The sequence below is a fragment of the Corvus kubaryi genome, unplaced genomic scaffold (assembly GCF_017639235.1).
Source record: "Corvus kubaryi isolate FWS band 111438036 unplaced genomic scaffold, C.kubaryi_AGA036_p1.0 137, whole genome shotgun sequence".
In the NCBI taxonomy this organism is placed as follows: Eukaryota; Metazoa; Chordata; class Aves; order Passeriformes; family Corvidae; genus Corvus; species Corvus kubaryi.
In genome coordinates, this window is record NW_024580671.1 from 28594475 (window position 1) to 28608649 (window position 14175).

The window sequence follows — 14175 nt, forward strand, 5'->3', positions numbered from 1 at the left end:
TTATGGAATAAATACATGAAATCAGAGTCCAAGGCAGATGTACTACTGACTGGTGATTTCCTGTTGTGTTCACTGAAGCTACAAGGCACAAAAAAATAACAAGAAAGGAATAAAATCCAGGTTGTAATACAAGATTGAACAGCATATTGATGCTGGTAGGAGTGTCTTTTTCTGCACTTATTTTTTTAATATATATGTGCAAGTGCCAGCTTAGTCACTGATTTCAGAGAAAACCTGTGAGCACTGGCTGACTCTCCATGTTTATCCTGCAAAGAGCTCTTTACAGAGGTGACATCTCCAACATCTCCATTGCTCTCCAGCCACATCTGTGCTCCAGTTTCCACACCAGTCTCCTTTTACACCATTTGTCAGCAAATTCACCACCTCCCTTCTCCCAGTCCTGCTTTTACCCACACTGTAAGGCAGATTAGAGAGAAACCCACTGTACCAAAAAAAGCCCCACTCACAAAACAACCAAATTCTGTTCCCCAGTCCAGGCCAGGGTGCTCACAAACCACAAATTTGTGTTCTCTAATACACTGGTCTCTTGCTCTCTCTCTTTGCTCTTTGCCATGGTGAGGAACTAACATCCTCATATTTGGATGAAAACTGAGAGCAGGTACCTCTTTGATGCCATTGCTGGAAAGGCACATGGAAGAGATTGGATTCTGCACAGAACTGGTCTGCTTTAGGGGTCCCCATCCATCCCACATTGTCAAACGATGCAGCAGCTTTTTCTCTTTATGTCTGCAACAGGGTGAGCAGGCAAGGGGCTTTCACAGGCAGCATGAGGGGATGCTGCAGTGTGGCCAAGCCCAAGACAACATCAGTAGCCAGCAGCCTCTGGACCAGCACCTCCTGTGCAGCCCCTGCTGGTTGGCCCTGCTCTGGGATCTCTAGTGCAGAAAGAACCATGACACAGAGTGCAGACACATCCTCTGGGTCTCTGCTGTTCCTCAGGTCTGTGCAGCAAGCACTGCTCTGTATGGCTGCCTGCTGCTGGTGTCTGCTCCAACAGAGGTTCTCCTGCTTTCCTCTATCCCAAATACACAGCTCTCACAAACCCTGCTGACATCATTCCTCTGCACAAGGCCCTTCATTTGCACAGTCCATAGAGTCAGAGGGGCGCACTTTTCAAGTGTTTATTTCATCAAGGACTGTAGTTATGTGCTGTATTCTACAGCAATGAAGGTGGTTAGTTTATCTATCACCTCCAACCATCTTTCACCCCACTGCCCATATTCTGCTCTTCCTCAGTCCTTTCTCACCATCTTCAGCTACACCTTTTTGTAGTATCTTCTCCAGCTTCTTCCCACAAAGGAGCTGATGAGCAAGCTGCTTTCTCTGCACGGTGCAGAGCAAACATATTTCACATCAGACCTTACTGCAACCAGTAGACTCTGGAGAGTCCCAAGTCTTAAGGTTCCTCCACAAGACCCGGCTCACTTTGAGAAAGCAGCCCTTAGCAGCCAGCCAGAACTGCATTTGTCTTCCTGCAGCTGACATAAACTGGAGAACTTTATACTGCTCTGTTTGGCGTCATGTCTAATTCAGAAGAACTGTGACCATGTAAAACCGCCTGGATGAAATCCTTATTGAGTGGTCTCAAACTGATTCTTGTGAAAATTGGACATTCTTGTTAAAGCATGCTGGATTTGCACATGCAACAGTTTGTCAGGAGCAGTTTCCTGTGGAGAACTAGTGTTGGGGATCTTTTTGCAAGAGTAGCCTGTGGCTGAGGCCTTTTCCTGTGGAGTTTTGGAAGCAGAATTAATCTGCTAGGAACTGGCATGGCATTTCTGTCACAATAAGTGTCTTTTGTACATTTTAGTTATGGTGGAAGACAGGAGCAGGAAGAGTCACAAGCACCTTAAGGAGCTCGAGATCAAGCTTAAGACTGCCTGCAATGCCCTGGGAGGAACTTCACTAGCTGGTGCTGGCAACCCAAACTGGAACAGTCCCTTCCTAATTGCCTTACTGGACTATCTGTTTACTACTGAAGCTCTTGTAGTTGCAAATTGCAATTCAGATTTCCCTGAAATATCAACAACGGTGAAAAGAGGTTTTTCACACAGAGTTGAAAGCATGGGAACAGCTGAGTTTGTGAAGCTCTGCCCCACCATGGTGTGGATCCCTCCTATCAGAAGTCATGGTGTAAATTCGAGGGCACAAACTATGTGCTGTGGTAACAGCTGATCTTAACACTGGGGACAGTCTCCACAGGGAATCAGATTCTTGAAAAAAATCCCCCAGTTTCAATAAATTTTCTCTATGGTTCCTGCATCCCAAGACATGCCCAGGCTGCAGCCACAGTTCAGGATGGAGACAAAAGTGAGTGATCACTACAGCTGTAGATCTTGTGGTCTGGGACAATTGGCTGATTTGTTAGATATGATTACATAATATTTAATATAATATGATATTAATATTTATTAGATTATATATGTATTGCATATTATATTAATGGCAGGTTATGTATTGGGCTATGGGAATTAAGCTGACTACTTGATTGTTACTCTTTTTTTTTCCTACCACAGCTTTGAAAAAAACCCGAAGCAGTGTATGCTGTGCAGAATATGGTCCCACTGAGAACATTTCCAAATATTATCTCCATCTGTGGTGAGACAGAATTGTCAGAATGATTTCTTCTATGCTATTTTAAACACACATCAGTTTATGTTAATACTCATTAACTACTGTTGAAACTTTTATTTGAGGAATACTGAGTTACAAATACTACATAAGAAAAGATCAGTCATCAGCCATGAGGTTCATAAGCAATGTTGTAATGATTAATTTTTTTTTTCATTAAAATCATATTGAGATCAATATCTTGAGGGTCAAGAATGGTAAATTAAGCCAGTGTGTTCTGACCATTCTAGTAAAACTTAATGTTGAGTTCCTCAGTAAGCGGAGCAGAAATCCGCAAAATCAGTTTCTGTGGAAGAAAAGAGACACAAAATAATGAGTTATGTTAAGGCAAAAAAAACAAAACAGTTCAAAACAGAGATTAGGAAGTGAAACTTGCGTTTACACCTTCATGTTTTGTTTAACATATCTGGTAGGTGAGGCTGACTTGATGGCAGCATGCATGTTCCTACTGCTGTATTCAATTCAATACCCCTTTTAGAAATTCAGGAATGGTTTAAAACTAATTAATAACATGAATGAAATATTAAATTATAAATACAATATCTGTCATGCTCTCTCTTTGTTCAATGTTAAATTTAATGTATTTTGTGCTACTCACATAATTTCCATTTTCAGTACTTCACCGGTTTTATCTTTAGGTTTCAGAACTAATAATCTCTTAAAATGCATGATATCCATTCACACCTCTTAGCTATTTCTTTGCCAGCCCAAAAATTCATGTTAACATTACTCTAACAGTCTGTGTTTACTTAAATCACTTCTTCAAATTATCTAATATTTTCATCTTTCATCAGAAACAGTTCTCCACCACTGCTTAGTGAGTTGGAATTCCACTTATTGAATAATTAGCCTTTTCCTCAAATACAGGGAAAAATCCAGACATAAGTCCTGCAAACCCACTCAAACACTAACCTGAAAATTGCCAGACAGCCAGAACGGCTACTCCAGACTGCAATACTGCATGGACATTGGGAGCTATGGATGCTGGGAACCTCTGCACTTCCCAGCAGAGGATGCAAGTGTGATAAAAAGAACCTTCCCTATGCCCAGGTCATTTTGTTGCCAGCACAATCCTGGCCAACAGATGTACCCTTCCAATATCCCTGCTGCAGTCACTGTGCAGTTCCTTAAGGCATGAGACTCCAGAGGAAAAAAAAAGATAACAGACTCCTAATAATAGGAAGATTCTGTGATATTGAAAATGTCAGATCAGGGTAGTGCTGCATGAATCAGAGAGAAAAAAGTGGCTTATTACTAAGCAACCTGTTTCTATTTATATACAAATAAATATGGCTCAATAAGCACTTTAGCACCCTATTAGGTAAATATGCTTTCTGTAAAGCAAAACCAATGTGGTAGAAGTTGGTTTCTACTGTAGCCCTTCAAACAGTGGGGTCTCTGCTTGGTAAACTATTACACAAAATGTCATCTCACTAAGCCTGTAAGAAAGTGGCAAATTTTCCCTTTGTGTTTTATTTTTTTAATTACATGGATAAGTTTTCAAGATCTAAACCCAAGCTGCTGCTAGTGCTCTTTTTTAATTTTTTTTTTTTTTTAGAGGGTCAAACCTGAGTTAATTATAGGTAGCAACATTGTAACATCTGTACAGGGATGGTGGGAGAGGTTTGACTGAATCTTTTAGAATTGGGAGAAGAATATATTTACTTGGTATAAAAAAACTTTTGTGCAGTTTTGGATCCCTACAACATCAGCTTGGTGGGTTTTTTCCTCCAGCATTTGAAATAGATCTAAAGTCACAAAGATAATCTTTTGCTCTTAAATCAAATTTTAAATTATACTTTTGTGACAAGCTTATTAGTCTTTTTAAATCATCTTTGTATGTGAGGCTGTTAGTCTGCAGTTATCTTCTGGATTTCTGTGATTGGTACCTTCAAACACATCTCAATGGGATGTTTTCTTTACCCTCCCACATTTATGTTGCTTTCAGCTTGCTTAGAGGCTGTTAAACAATTTCTTCTCTTGAGGCAATACTGATTACATTTATTTATGACATTGTCTCTGAAAGTGAGATTTTTACAATTCTCCAAGGCAGAAATTTATTCTCAGCAATTTTCTTCCTTTTCAGATTCCTTCAATAAAACAAATGGTAGTACCAGGTATGTATAATGGGGATCACTCTCTGGTTACAAATGAAACTTAAAACCACTAAGCCACGTGTGTAAGGTAACATAAGATGTGACATCCACTACTTGTTGCCTCAGTTATCTTCCACTGCAGGATGATTTAGTGGCATTTTGCAGTGTTAACACCAGGAGTTCCCTAGATGCAGACCAGTGCTGAGATGTGAGTACACATCTCATACAAAGTGTGCACTTCAGCTTGGTGGCTGGTCACAGATACGGGACAACTGGCCTGAGGAAAGGAAGCAAAAGGTTTTGCTCCTTTTGTCTATACTCCTGTGCAAAAGAAAATTGGGACCGCAGAGGCTGTTGCAGCTTAGGGTGTATTAGGGGTGTGCAGTCTATCCCCTCTGGAATACCTCCATGTTGGTGCCAGAGGAGCACTGCACAAGCAAGTCATGCATCTTGTCTGGAACACTGAGGCTTGGCACTTTAAGATGCTGAAACTATACCTCTTGGAAGACAGGAAGATGCTTCTTAGAGCCAATTACACTGGAACAATTTCTGAACACCAAGTAATTGCAAGAAAAAATCCACAACACTTCTTTTCAGCAGCAGATAAAAAACTTTGACACGTTTTCTCATTTTATCAGAATGATAAGAATGCCCATAAAAACTGCTAACAGTGCTCTCAGCTCATGGACCTGTATCTTCTTTCCAGTATTTCATTAGTTCAAAAATTTGTAAAAGTGGCAGACATTAAGTAAAAGAGAGTGCATATGCAATAGCAAAGATTAAAGTTTCCTAAAAGATCTCGTGCTTTTTCTTTTGCTTTTTTTTCCTCTCCTAAATGTCAGACTAGTTGTATCAAGAACTGGTGTCTGGTTATACTTGGAAATGTAAAGGGGTGTGGATGAGAAACAGTTCCTGTCCTTCACTGACTTCATCTCTCTTCACTGTTCTTCACCTTCCATTCCCTAAGTTTTTTCTTAACCACTCAGTTCAGCTCTTACCCCACTCATCTCGTAAGACAAAGCATCTCCACGGATGGATCTTCCATTCAGAGACACAGCTTGAGGTCTCAGTTTCAGGCCAAGAATGGTAATTTTGTTGTACTTCAGAGTGTCAGCTCCACGGTAGCCATTTTTAATTATTTCTGTCTTCAGGCTTCCCTGGAAAAAGCCACAGAGAAAACTTTAGGACCACGACAGCTCTTTAGAGGTGACTTGCTGCACACTGTTACAAGGTTTCATCCTTGTCAGTGAACATACAGAATGTCCAATGTAGACACTGACGTCATAAAGGAAAAAACAACAGTCACATTAATTTGCACATAAGAAAGGTTTCATGTATGATTATAAACTAAGAAAGTAAATAACATTTACAACATTCATTGGATTACGAATAGAAAAAACATGTCCAAGAAGACATGTTTTTCTATTTTTAATCAATGTAAATTTTGTTCTTGTACCCATTACAGAGTACAGTGGCATATGCAAAGCCAAAATCCAGATACAGAGATTCAATTAGTGACCTTAAGACAGATTTAATTAACATCCAAAACTAACTGCTTTAAAACACTAGCATCTTCCAAAAACACCAGCTGCTAGATATTTTGCTCCTATTTTATATACCACATCTCCTGCTAGAAACCTCAGTTATATATGTTCCAGCTTTAAGGAGACTAAAGGAACATTGTATGTCCACAGAGCTGTGTTTGTTGTACTTTTTATTTACTATATATCCTATATTTAGGGGAGTACCAAGAGGACATACAAAGTCATTAAACTAATTCATTTGGAACACCAGTGACAGTAATTTCCCATACATGCAATGAAGAGGAATCATCATATCTCTTACGTGATCAAAGTTGTTAAGGAAATAAAGGTGAATTACACTGCTCAGGAAATGATGAATTGCTATACAATCATGACTTTTTAAAAATATGCCAAGGAGAAACCCATGATGGAACCTTTTGCATAAATTAGCTTATGGTATTTCAGTGGTGCATTGTAGGAGGGGAGCAGGAGCTAGATCACAGTATTTGTAACTTAGGGCTGTGCTTAGACGGCTTATTTCAGGCATCCGCACTAAAAATAAGTGCAAAGCCCCAGCACACTGATTTAAACTGCCTAAATAAGGAATGTTGGCTATTATTCAGCAAACAGGGAGAGGCCTCCAAAAGCCTCCAGCAAATGTTGTAGGGTACCTATATGTGGTGTCTTATCCCCCCTGGCAGAGCTCCAGCATAGAGGGAGGCTCAGTTTAGAGAGAGCATCTCCTTATGGTGGTTTATTGCTGTCTCAGGTGTGGCTAAGCAGGAGAGCCAGCTCAGGTGGCCACACAGACCCAGGAAGCACAGTGTGATGTTGAACTTGGCTCTCAAGCTCAGAGGCCCAAGACAGGACTTTTCAGTAGGCACCATTTTCCCTGACCAAGGTCTAGAACTGGAGGTCTTGGGGAAACAGAATCACAGAATATGCTGAGTTGGAAGGGACTCATAAGGATCATGGAGTCCAACTCCCTGCCCTGCACAGGACAACAGGATGGTCTGGGTGGATGTGACCCTCCCCTCCCCAGGCATCTAGAGGTGAAAGCAATTGCCCAGGAAGGTCCTGACTTCTTGTTTGAGGGAGTTATGGATGTCACTCAAAACCCCATAAATGCAAAGTGACATGAAGCCCTTGATCTGATGCCAGGAGCCAGGATTTCTGTACTCTGAGCAGAAAGGTCATGAGTTTTCCTTCTTATCATCTAGCTCTGATCCTATCAACTTCACCTCTTTTGCCCCCTACATTTTCACCCTGAAAACTGGACCAGTTTTAGGAGAAACTTGCTTTCAGGCTATTCAGTCACTTAGTGCCTAATGCATCCTTTCAGAAGATCCCATTTCATTGGACAACCCTTCCATCACCATTCTTTTAGTACAGTCTGGACCTGCTTGGGACAGGGCAAAGCACACCTGCCTTGTCTGCCACCCCTGGGGATGAGGACCTCCCTGCTCATCCCTGAAGCACAGCAATCTTATACATCTGGATCAAGTATTTTCCTAGCCTGGTGGGCTTCATATAAGGGGGCACTTTGACTTAGGTCACGTAGTCACTGTGAGTGTCAAAAGGGGCATGTCAAGGGAATTAAAATGCCAACTGCAGTGAGACAGCAGCACAGAGCAGGAGCTTGAATCATTCTCTGAGACTTAGGTGCCTGCCCTTGTCTTGAATTCTTCTTTATACTTCTGAGTTTTTTAAATGAAAATATAAAATTAAAGGGTCTAATCCTGTGGCTGTTACTTTTGCAACACCCCATGCTGGGTTCAGAGTAAATGCAGTGATGTCAGACCTTACCAGAAAATCTCTCAGGGAAAAAAATCTTGTGTGTTCCCCTAAAACTAGGTGTGATTAAATTATTCATCCACATTTTTTTAAGAATATAGAAATGTGCAACAAATACTAAGGCCTTCATAGATTTCTCATACCTCTACAATTTGCTATTTGAGATGGACCATTTTCTTTACAAACACAGAATAAAAACCTCAACATTAAAGATTACTGGAATGCAGATAGGGAATTCAGTCATGGACGTACAGGCAGAAGTCAAATATGAGCAATGAGAAATGGAAGTGCCAGAGAATCAACAATCTAATTTGCACAGTTCAGAATTTAATATAAAACTGGATATTGTTTTTCTGTAGCCTTCCTGCAATAAATTACTATACACAGACTACAGAAAACCAAAGTGATTTGTCTTCCTTTTTGCTGTTGCAACATCCTTTTTTTCTGAAGAAGAATGAACTTTTTTTCTTGGTAAATCAAGAACAAAGTAAGTTAAAATTAAATTTAAAGTCTACCCATGTGGTATTAGTTCCAGGAAAATATTTCACGAATATACCAGGCTACATAATAAGCCCATTGGCTTATCCTGGACTGCTGTTGCTCTTTCTCCTGGAAGACAGACCTTCTACGAGCAATATCACAATAGAGGTTAACACGATTTTATTGTTTTGAATATTTTCTGTAGATTACTTTGGGGCTTTTAGGAATACATGGCATGAAAATCATGTATCATTTAGGTTGGAAAATACCTTTAGGGTTACCAAGTTCAACCATTAACCCAGCACTGCCAAGTCCACCACTAAACCATGTCCCTGAGGGCCACATCTACACATCTTTTAAATACCTCCAGGGATGGTGACTCCACCACTTCCTAACTACTCTAAGTAGTTTATTCCAGAGCTCGACAGCCCTTTCAGTCAAGAAATTTTTCCTAATACCTAATCTAATCCTCCCTGGTATAACCTGAGGCCTCTGGTCCTATCACTTGTTAATTGGAAGAAGAGACTGACCCCCACCTGGCTACAGCCTCCTTTCAGGCAGTTGTAGAGAGCCATAAGGTCTCCCCTGAGCCTCCTTTTCTCCAGGTCCAACAACCCCAGCTCCCTCAGCTGCTCCTCATCAGACTTGTGCTCCAGACCCTTCACCAGCTCCTCTGCCCTTCTCTGAACACAGGATCTGAGGTCTGGCTTCACCAGTGGCAAGTACAGAGTTACAGTCATTGCCCTGGTCCTGTATATTTCTGATACAAGCCAGGATGCCCTTGGCCTTCTTGGCCACTTGGGCACATGCTGGCTCATGTTCAGAAGGCTGGGGACCAAACCATGCCATAGTCTACATACAATATCCTATTTCTTACCAAATGCTAGAGTTGCTGATGAAATATGATCTGTATAGATGGGTTATTGAAGTAGGTTAAGGTTTTTCTACAATAACTCCCACAACTTACTATCATATACTTAATGAGCTTATGGCAGATATATTTTATAGTATTTTACTGGACTGAAGCCTTGACTGTTGGGCTTTTCTATAGGTCTTTCCCAGGACATGTCTGTGCAGAACTGAGCACTGTGTGAAAGGCATCAGAGCACTGACCCTGAGCTAATCTGCTCCTGTGCTGCACAGAGCATCTGATCAGCACCGCGGGTTGCCAGTAGCGTGCTGGATCTCTCCACAGGATGCCCACCATGGGAGCAGTGTCTGTGCTGTCAGACAAGGAAACGCAAGCTAAAGAATTGAGTCTACGTAATTCTCTACACCACAAAACAAAAACATCAAGTGATCAAAGTTAAAAGGTTGCTGGGATATCCTGAAGAGAGGAATCTAGCCTTCTCCCACCCGTCAGACTAAAAGTGTTTGCTAGGAAGAAGACAAGAAAAAGGTCCCTTGTCCCCAGGAGCTGCAGCTAAGGAAAAAAAAAAAGTTAAAAAAGCGGGTTTTTTCAGATTCGTATCACAGCAGGGACATTAATGACATGTGTCATTATGATACTCAATGAAGCAAACACAAAACTGCAGGATCATAGCTGGACTATTTTGTAGCTAGCTGTAAATGAAAGCATTAGGTAGCTTACCCGGTTTATAGACTGAGCTAGAAGATAAAAAGCTTTCCAGAGAAAAGTTAGACATCAGCACCTTAAAATGGCTACACTAAAATACAGCTACCTCTATGTAAGTAGGTACCTTGTATGTTGCCACTTACTTTGCTGAATGTATATTTAGCCAAGAAGTAGTTCTCTTTTTCAATAGTATCTGTCAAAACACAAAGCAAGGACAATTGATATCAAAACAGGCAGCAAAATCCATAAGCAGTTCACATTATTGTAGCAAGTGGCTAAGGTCAGACTAAGATGATTTGTGGGCTATTTAATCTCTTCCTCTAGTCTTAGGTTGATCTCAGGAGAACACAAGGTGAGAGATTGCCCTCCCTAGCAGACCAGCTGCTCCCAGTATCACACATTTCTCATATCAAAAGGCTAACTTCAAGAGCAATCTGCTTTTTGCCTTCACAGAATCACAGAATAAGATGACTTAGAAGGGACCCTCAAGGATAATCAAGTCCAACTCCCAGCCCTGCACAGCACCATTCCCAAGCATCGCCCCATGTGCCCAAGGGCATTGTCCAAACACTTCTTGAACTCTGTCAGGCTGGTGCTGTGACTGCTGCCCTGGGGAGCTGTTCCAGTGCCCAACCATCCTCTGGGGGAAGAACCTTTTTCTAACATCCAACCTAAACCTCCCCTGACACAGCTTCAGGCCATTCCCTTGGGTCCTGTCAGTGGTCACCACAGAGAAGAGATTGGTTCCTGCCCCTCCTCTTCCCTCACAAGGAAGTTGTAACTGCAATGAGGTCTCCCCTCAGTTTCCTCCAAGCTGAACAGACCAAGTGACCTCAGTCGTTCCTCATATGGCTTCTCCTCAAGGCCCTTCACTGTCTTTGCTGCCATCCTTTGGACACTCTCTAACAGTTTAATGTCTTTTTATATTGTGGTGCCCAGAACTGCTCCCAGCAACCTCAAGGTGAGGCTGCCCCAGAGCAGAACAGAGCCGGACAAGCCCCTCCCTTGCCTGGGTTCAGATGCTGTGCCTGATGGCCCCAGGACATGGTTGGCCCGCCTGGCTGCCAGGGCACTGCTGACTCATATTCAACTTTCCATTGACCTTTTTACTGTTCAACCTGGGGTCAGTTCTCCAGTTATTTCTAGCAGGAGCCAGTGCCATTATGCTGCTGAAAAGGGGGCCTGAGGAGAGCCCTCTATGCAGACACTGCTTCACAGCAGGGGACCAGGCTTACCAATGGAATCACCATCATCCCAGAAGAGAGATCCAGAAGCTTGTCCTTGTTCATCCAGGGCAATAATTAGTCCAAATGGGTTCAGGCGGCTGTTGACAAACACATTGAGAAGTGTCAGTACAAACCTGTGTGCACTGTCCCTTCCAAGTAACTTAACAAAAACTTCTGAGCACAACTCCCATTTTAACATTACTAAAAAGGTCATGACAGAAGAATGACAACAGTGTTTACCAAAAGGACTCCCTAAGTGATGACAAAATCTTTGCCTTGCTTTGTCCCACTGAAGTGTAAAATTCCCACCTTTTGAGTGCTCATGTGGACAAGTTCCCCCTTCTTTTGTGGCCTTAATGTATGATAACTGGACAGTCTGGGAGTTAACTGGTCCCCAGTACTACCGTAGTATGGTTGCTGCACAGCGCTGTCCCCTCTCTTTCCTACTCAGATTAGCTTCTGAGCATAGGTCAGACTTGAGACCAGCACATCCATTGGCATGGGGAAATAATTTTCCTGAAGAGAGATTTGAGCTTTTCCACCTTGTTTATGGCATTTGATAAATTCGCCCAAGAAGAGTTTTGCATTTCCCCTTGCATACATTTCATCTGAATGACTGACAGCAGGTCAGTGTGGCAGTAAGAGGTGCAAAAGCTTTTCTGAGCATAACCACAGAGCCAGGAGTAGGCGTCAACTGTGCTAACAGTGACATGGGTCATCTTTGAGGTGATTTCTCCTAATGAAAGGGAGCAAATAGTGGTATAAAAATACTGTACTTATCACTTGGGATGGCAGCTGGGAGCTGCAGATAGTCTCTCTTCTGTACTTTCTTTTGATTGCTTTTTTGACTGACTGCGAGTCTGACCCACATCGCGGCTGCTTGGTGACAAACACAGGTGACGTTACCTCTCAGTAGTGGTTGTGGCTGGTGCCTGTTGTGGCAGAATGTACCCTCCACGGATGTACAGAGGGATCTTGCTCAGTGGGGCAGACACAGTAGCATAGTTCTTCTTCCAGGCATTTGGCACTCTAAGACCCTACCGCAAAAATTAATGCAGTTAAAAAAAATGCCAATCCAGGCACTATACATATACACCACTGAAAAAGAGAGCAAGGGGTACATTTTCATTTCAGTTACATCAGTGAAAAAAACAAACTAAAACATGGACTTCAGGAGTATTCCTGTAGTTTCTTTTTTAACATGAAAGAGGATCTAGCCCCTGCAGTTATGCATATGCATGAGACAGAAGCATCATGACTGAAAAACAGCAAATGGTCTTTAAAAATGGTATCATTATTTCATATGCTGTGAAAAAAAAGCCACTCATCAAGAGACTGAGCAAAAATAAAAAGAAACTTTTGCTTCCTCTTTTTATACATATGGAGCCTGTCACAATTCAGTTTAAGGTAAGTGATTCATAGTCATTTGGGAATGTAAACTGTAGATTTTCTTCTCTTCTAAGAACAATTCTTCCCCTTTCAAAAAGTAATTACAGCATTCAGTGAGTGAAATTTGTGTGTGTGTAGACAACCAGCATTAAGTTCTCTGCATCATCCTTTTCTGGTTTAATGCCTCAAAACCAGCTGTAGGCAAGACTTATGTACAGAGTAAATAACAGGAAGGCTTTGCTCTTGCCCTCTGTAAATGGTAATAATGATTTATGGCAAGCACCCAACCTTGGTTTGGATAAGCACCACGTGCACAACAAGTACGTGCCAAATACTGGGAGCTGAGCAATGCCAGGGGCAGGCACATAGGCAAGGCAAGGGACACAGGCCACTGTCCCTGTGCCCAGTGCAGCAAGGAGGCTCAGGGGGAACCACAAGGAGAGTTGAACTGAATGTTCAACTTTGCAGCATCACAGTTTTATGAAAAGAGAAAAAGGGTTGGATGAACATCCATCTGAGGACACCAGCCAAATGCTGAAAATGACCAAACTTATTTAAGAATAAGCCTGAATTTCCTCTGAGAACATTTCTGTTCTGCCTGCTCCTCTGCCAGGGGCGCTCAGGAGAGTTAACAGCAAACAGCCTGATGATCCTGGGCTCACATTTCTGAAAGCTCTTAGCATCAGCTTAACTGCTTCTCTTGAAGCCAACACTGGGCTTAGGCTGCAGATTGCAGCAGAGCACTTTTGGAAATGCGGTCCTGGTGACGGTGTTGGGAAGGTCAAGACTCACAGTCCCTGAAAAGAGAAGGTACTGGCATGTCCCACAGAGCAGATTGTTCTGCATCTCTTGGAAGCATCTTCCAGGGCGGGGCCTCACCCTGCTCTCACAATATGCCTTCTGTCAAAAGTGATGCATGTGCAAAAGTACATGCACAGGAGGGCTTGTGGCATGTTCTCAGGAGTGTGGCTTAGGTTTCTGCCTCTGTCTCTGTGCAGGGAAGTGTATCAGAACAAGAATTAAAAGTGGGGGGCAAAGAAAGAAATCCTGGCACTTTCATGCATGTCTAGGCTGCTCTTGAAAATTCTGTTCACTCTGACTTAGAGCTTTACATAGCAAAAACAGAAAATAAAATGTTACTGAAAGATGTGTAATTTACTCTCCCAGCTACCCTGATGTAAACTTTTTGTTCTTCTAGTTTCTAGTTAAATACAGATGCTGTGGCAAAAATACTGCTGAACATTGCTGAAAGTTATTTTGCTGGAATTGTACCATTTTAAATTATGTAAAAAAAAAAGTAAGAAAATGAATCTTAAAAATACATACGGTATAGTAGTCGAACCATTGTGCTTCAGGGAAGTATACAGTCACAGATCTTGCTCCCTGTAATTGTTATAAAGAGATTAAAGTCTTTTTTCTTTTTGCATTTCTGATATTAC

General features: G+C 41.9%; 1 protein-coding gene across 1 annotated transcript in view; it reads right to left on the minus strand.

The window, feature by feature from the left end:
• Window positions 1-2694: 2694 nt before the first annotated feature.
• Window positions 2695-14175, minus strand: part of LOC121659787 (sucrase-isomaltase, intestinal-like) — a 63795-nt gene continuing 52314 nt past the window's right edge. The window contains exons 18-23 of the mRNA XM_042018306.1: window positions 14063-14119; window positions 12254-12384; window positions 11357-11445; window positions 10265-10314; window positions 5747-5905; window positions 2695-2938 (exon numbers count right to left, since the gene is read on the minus strand). Coding sequence (XP_041874240.1) covers window positions 2879-2938; window positions 5747-5905; window positions 10265-10314; window positions 11357-11445; window positions 12254-12384; window positions 14063-14119 — 546 coding nt within the window. The 3' untranslated portion in view covers window positions 2695-2878. The remainder of the gene's footprint in view (window positions 2939-5746; window positions 5906-10264; window positions 10315-11356; window positions 11446-12253; window positions 12385-14062; window positions 14120-14175) is intronic.